General features: G+C 41.7%; 1 protein-coding gene across 1 annotated transcript in view; it reads right to left on the minus strand.

Annotated features, from left to right (window-relative positions):
- The window catches only part of LOC143283796 (solute carrier family 4 member 11-like), a 46103-nt gene that overhangs the window by 11765 nt on the left and 29338 nt on the right, over positions 1–5000 (minus strand). The window contains exons 7-9 of the mRNA XM_076590167.1: positions 4958–5000; positions 3241–3373; positions 1860–1933 (exon numbers count right to left, since the gene is read on the minus strand). The exon at positions 4958–5000 is cut by the window's right edge and continues 71 nt beyond it. Of these exons, the coding sequence (XP_076446282.1) occupies positions 1860–1933; positions 3241–3373; positions 4958–5000 (250 nt within the window). The remainder of the gene's footprint in view (positions 1–1859; positions 1934–3240; positions 3374–4957) is intronic.

Consider the following 5000-nt stretch of genomic DNA (forward strand, 5'->3'; position numbering starts at 1 on the left):
AATCAAGTCTCTATATCGTTCGCTGCAATATTATATTTGTTGTGCTTACACACACACACACTTAAAGTCTTAACTCCCGAGAGCAAGGTTTCGGTTGCGCATGCGCACTAGAGCATGGGTCACATGTGGTGGTGAAAGGTTAGTAGATCGTCATATTTCTCTCCGTTTGCATGTTTTACAAACAATGTGGTCGTTTACGGTTGCCAACGTCGAGGGGCTGTCTGCATGCTTTCCAATTCTCACCGGACAGTACCACGTGCTGGTGCTATTTTTATCTGACTGACACGTCTAGCGCAAACACAAACGGCTCTAGCTCCGCCCCTTTTCTCTGCATTCAAATTTTGTATTACGTGTAGCTGACACATTTTGTACTTTCCAAAGTCAATTCAGGTCTAGATTGGAAGCTGCTAGGCAAATCTCGCTCTCTGCCATAAATGAAGCCAAACCGTAGCTTTATTAGGCTTTTATTTTGAATAAACCTTCACCGACGTCACAGTGTCAGACTCTGGTGAGAAACTGGCTTGATTCAAATCGCCCGCCATTTATAGTCCGGTTCAGGCTTTAAATCAGTTAGAGGCATATTTGATTTTAGTTTAATCTTCGTCAGTGTAAAGCTTTCAAATGACGCTAAGCTTTCGTCATTTTTGTCTTCTCGTCACACATACAGTTTAATATCATCATCTTAGATGAACACACAATAAATAAATAAACGAACGATCGCCACACATAATGCTACCGTTACAATACTGTATGTGACTGCTGTTGGAAACTAAAACCACACCATTATAGTGTTTGGATGAGAACAGATCAAGCATTTAGAAGATACAAAGACGATTTTCATTGTCGACACTTAACGACGACTAGTGTCGCTGTACGCCATTGGGTGAGCTGAAATCTGTGCTTCTAACGCACTGTATGTGATCAAATATCTCTTTTGTCGGATCAGTAAACTATCAGTAAACTGCAAGTATTATATACTGGCAGAATCGCCGTAATTCCATCTTTAATTCTATTCCATTTGTGTTTGCCTACGTTAAACTGATTTAACGCAGTTTGTAATTTTCAGCGAGAAGCTCGCTAAAACTGACCATTTTCAGGTGACTTAGGTTAAGATCATAAATTCACCTTAAATAATAAACACTCCATTTTATACTCATTAGAAAGTAGGTGTTGAGCTGTTTCTTTTGCGACCAATCCAACGTAAATAGGTTCAGGAATCATTTAGAAATCTATCACTGAACACCTTGTAACAGACACAATTCTAATCAAATTCAGCCTGATTCGAGCCCTTTGTTTCGCAGCACACGCGGGCGTCATTGAAGTTCACTTTACTTGCATAAATAGCCAGCCACAGCAGGTGATGACTGGTCACTTTTCCATCTGGCCAGTCACTGGCTAGAGCCTGCTGTCTCTCTCTCTCTGTGTCACAAGCAATGTGTGTTGCCGCAACGGCCAGTGTCATCGTCATATCACTTGCATTGTCTTCTCATCTTCTCTATTCTTCCTCTCCTCTTCTTCTTAGCCTCTTATAACTATTGTAAATAAAACAATAGAAAAACCCTTTTGTGACTGACCTGCTATATGTCCCTGGGCCAGTGCGTGCATCTTTTCTGTCCTTTAATACAGTAAATCAGTAATTCTTTTGTACCGTCCCCTTTATATAAATATACCACTTGGGACCACGGATATATATATATATATATATATATATATATATATATATATATATGTATGTATGTATGTATGTAAATATGTATTTACATACAGATAGATATAGATAGATAGATTTAGGCAGACACACAGAGAGACGGACACATAAACAAGCAGGCAGACTGTACAGACAGATACTGAAGTCTTACTTTCAGAAGTCGCCTTAAAAGCGTCCACAGCATATGCAATCGAAATGAAAACAGCGAAGATTTCTTCTGACGACCTGGAACGAACATTCAAACTAAAGTCGAAATCATATTCTATATCATCATCATCATCATCATCGTTGTCATTGTCATCGTAGTCGTCGTCATAATCCTTGTCATTGACGTCAATGTCAGTTGATACATTATCTCAGTTGTCTGCAGTGAAAAGAACACGTCAACAACAGCAGCAGCAGCAGCAACAACAACAATACCAAACAACAAAAACATCTCTACGGATCAATGGGGCAGAACTTGATAAATACTTTTCCAAACACCTTTATCAATGTTGATATGATTTTTTTAGAATCATTGAAAAAATGAACAAAGGGCGAAGCCTTCATGGCTCATTGTGATTTCTGCTGATTAACAAAAATAAGTGAAAACGTTGGCGAATAAGGAGGCAGCGATGGGAGGAGTTACAAATACTTACATGGCCTAGATATGTCAGTTACATAAAACATTTTTGCTAACTATCAGATTATGAATGGCTGTTGAAGTGAAAGCTATATGCTGGGAATGGATCCACCCCAGCTGAGGCAGCCCACATCCATCATTGTTTCCGATCATGATATAGATCTATCAAGTTTTTAAACTTTCCCGGTCTTCATAACGACTTCCCGGTCGGGACAAATTATAACATAAACTCCAAACTCTTATGCAACGCTGCACACAAAAACCCGAATGGCTAAATCATGAAAAAGACGGGAATATGTTAAAAGTTCGACAGTAACAATTTACGGTTTGGCAATTACTGAAGTGCCGATCCGATGTGGCCAGAAATGTCCAGTTGTTCGTAAGCGTTCCAGACAATGTTTCAAGTCTACAAAAATAAATAAATAGATAATGAATAAATAAATAATTGTCAACAGTGAACAAATGTATGTCGATGATTTGGATCAACTGATGTAGTGTACACATCGTCCTGCAGACGAGCAATGGAATGTCTCGCTGTCTTAAAACCGCAACCTCAACGAAACGCGATTTTGAATAATCTGTGAACGACCCAAACACAATTTTGTGGATCGGGATAATAACGAAAATATTTTGTTCACGATCTGGAAATACGTTTGTGGTGTTGAAATGCGGTGTATTTCCAGAGGAAATGATTTTGTTAGTTTTCCACGGACACACACTCACGCATACACACAAACATACAAACACCCGAAGCAGATTTATTATACAGACACACTTTGTTTCACACTCGGTGTTTCTTTCTGGTTATCTCTGTGTCTGTTTCTGTCACACACACACACACACACACACACACACACACACACACACACACACACACACACACACACACACACACACACACATTAATCACCTTGTGAAATACTGCATCAGAAGGCTGAGATCAAACACGGAGTAGATAATAAGAAACACGACATTCCACAGACCCACACAGGCATAGAAGGCGGGGAAATCAAGATCGTACTTTTTGCTGAGATGAAACATGACTGGAACACAATCATTAGTTATCGTTATTGTTCACTGCGCTTCATTTTATAAAGATCTCTCTCTCTCTCTCTCTCTATATATATATATATATGTATTTGTGTGTGTGTGTGTCTGTGTCTAACATAAACATGTGCGCACACACACACATAAAAACACACAATTCAATGAAGAAAGTGAGATTTTCTTGTTTTCTAAAGCAAGCAAGCGCACACACACACACACACTCACACACACACACACACAACACGCACGCACGCACACACACAAACACAAACACACACACACACACACACACACACACACACAGAGCAACTTAGTACATGGGCAGGCGAAATGGGAACAGGCAAATCAGGATCAATAATTTAGTTATTGGCAAATTGGAAATAGGCGCATCCGGCATTGTAAAATCGGGAATGGGCGAAACGGGATGACACTGAGCGCACCCACCCCTATGAGAAGAGTTGTACGGGTGGGGAGAGGTGAAGGAATAACAAGCCCACATCTCCTGAGAACGTGGGTTGAGTGGTGGCCCGGTGGTCATGCGCCCGTCTAGCATGTGTCTGTTTCCACAGGTTCTAGTCCCATCTACCGACCGGGATTTTTATCCCCCATCCCCAACCCTTGCCCCTCCCCTCCCCACCACCCCACATTAAACCTTGAGTAGTGATCTGGAGCCAGTTGCATTGCTCGGACGGAAGGGCCTAGTATGGTCGTAACCCGCTACTAACTGTGTGTAGTATGGAACTGACCAATGGCGTAGTTCTGTCAACGTAGGCACTTAGTTACGTGTAAGTCTCAAAAAGTTAGAACCAAGCAATGCAACTGCACCCTGGGTCGTTGTCAATCGGATGAGGCGATATAATTATTGAAATCCCGTCAGGGTGCAGCACTGATGCACGTAGCTTACGTGGAAGAACAAAAGGGTTGTCCCTGGCAAAATTCTGAAGGCGAAAACTCCACTTTGACAGTATAGCAAATAGACTTGCAGGTAGAAAAAACAAACAAACAAAAAACATAGAAGGGGCGGCGCTGCAGTGCTCATGGCGACGCGCTCTACCCAGGGAGAGCAGCGAGAATTTCACACAGAGGAACATGTTGTGACAAAAAGTGATGATAATACAACGCAATGGAATATAATACATTTCTAAACAACATAAAACAACGCAAACGCAATGGCGCAACGCTCAGCAACGCAACCCACGGTGCAACGCTTTACAATACAATGTAATGCAATCGAAACGCGACAACACACAACACAATACGGTACATGTATGATAGTCAGTCGTGTTCGACTATGACCCATCAGAACAGCAGAGGAGGTAACTGCTGTCCCGATTACCTGGGTTAGAATTTATTATAGTGGAGAGTGTCTTGCCCAAGTTACATGCCCACTCTCTCGACCAAGAGGGTTTTAGGACAGTCGGCGTTGGGGATGGTTCCCAAAGGCCAACTAGGCCCCAAGGCTGCAGTACTGACAGCCAGTGCAATTTTGCCTCCCAGGTTGAGAGTCATAGTCCTTCACAAAACAGTAAGCTGTAAATGTTACGATACAATGCAAGACAAGACAAGACAAGACAACTCACGCTCAGCATAGATAGCCAAAGGTGCTGTTGTGACTAGAACAAT

The sequence above is a fragment of the Babylonia areolata genome, chromosome 7 (genome assembly GCF_041734735.1).
Source record: "Babylonia areolata isolate BAREFJ2019XMU chromosome 7, ASM4173473v1, whole genome shotgun sequence".
NCBI lineage: Eukaryota > Metazoa > Mollusca > Gastropoda > Neogastropoda > Buccinidae > Babylonia > Babylonia areolata.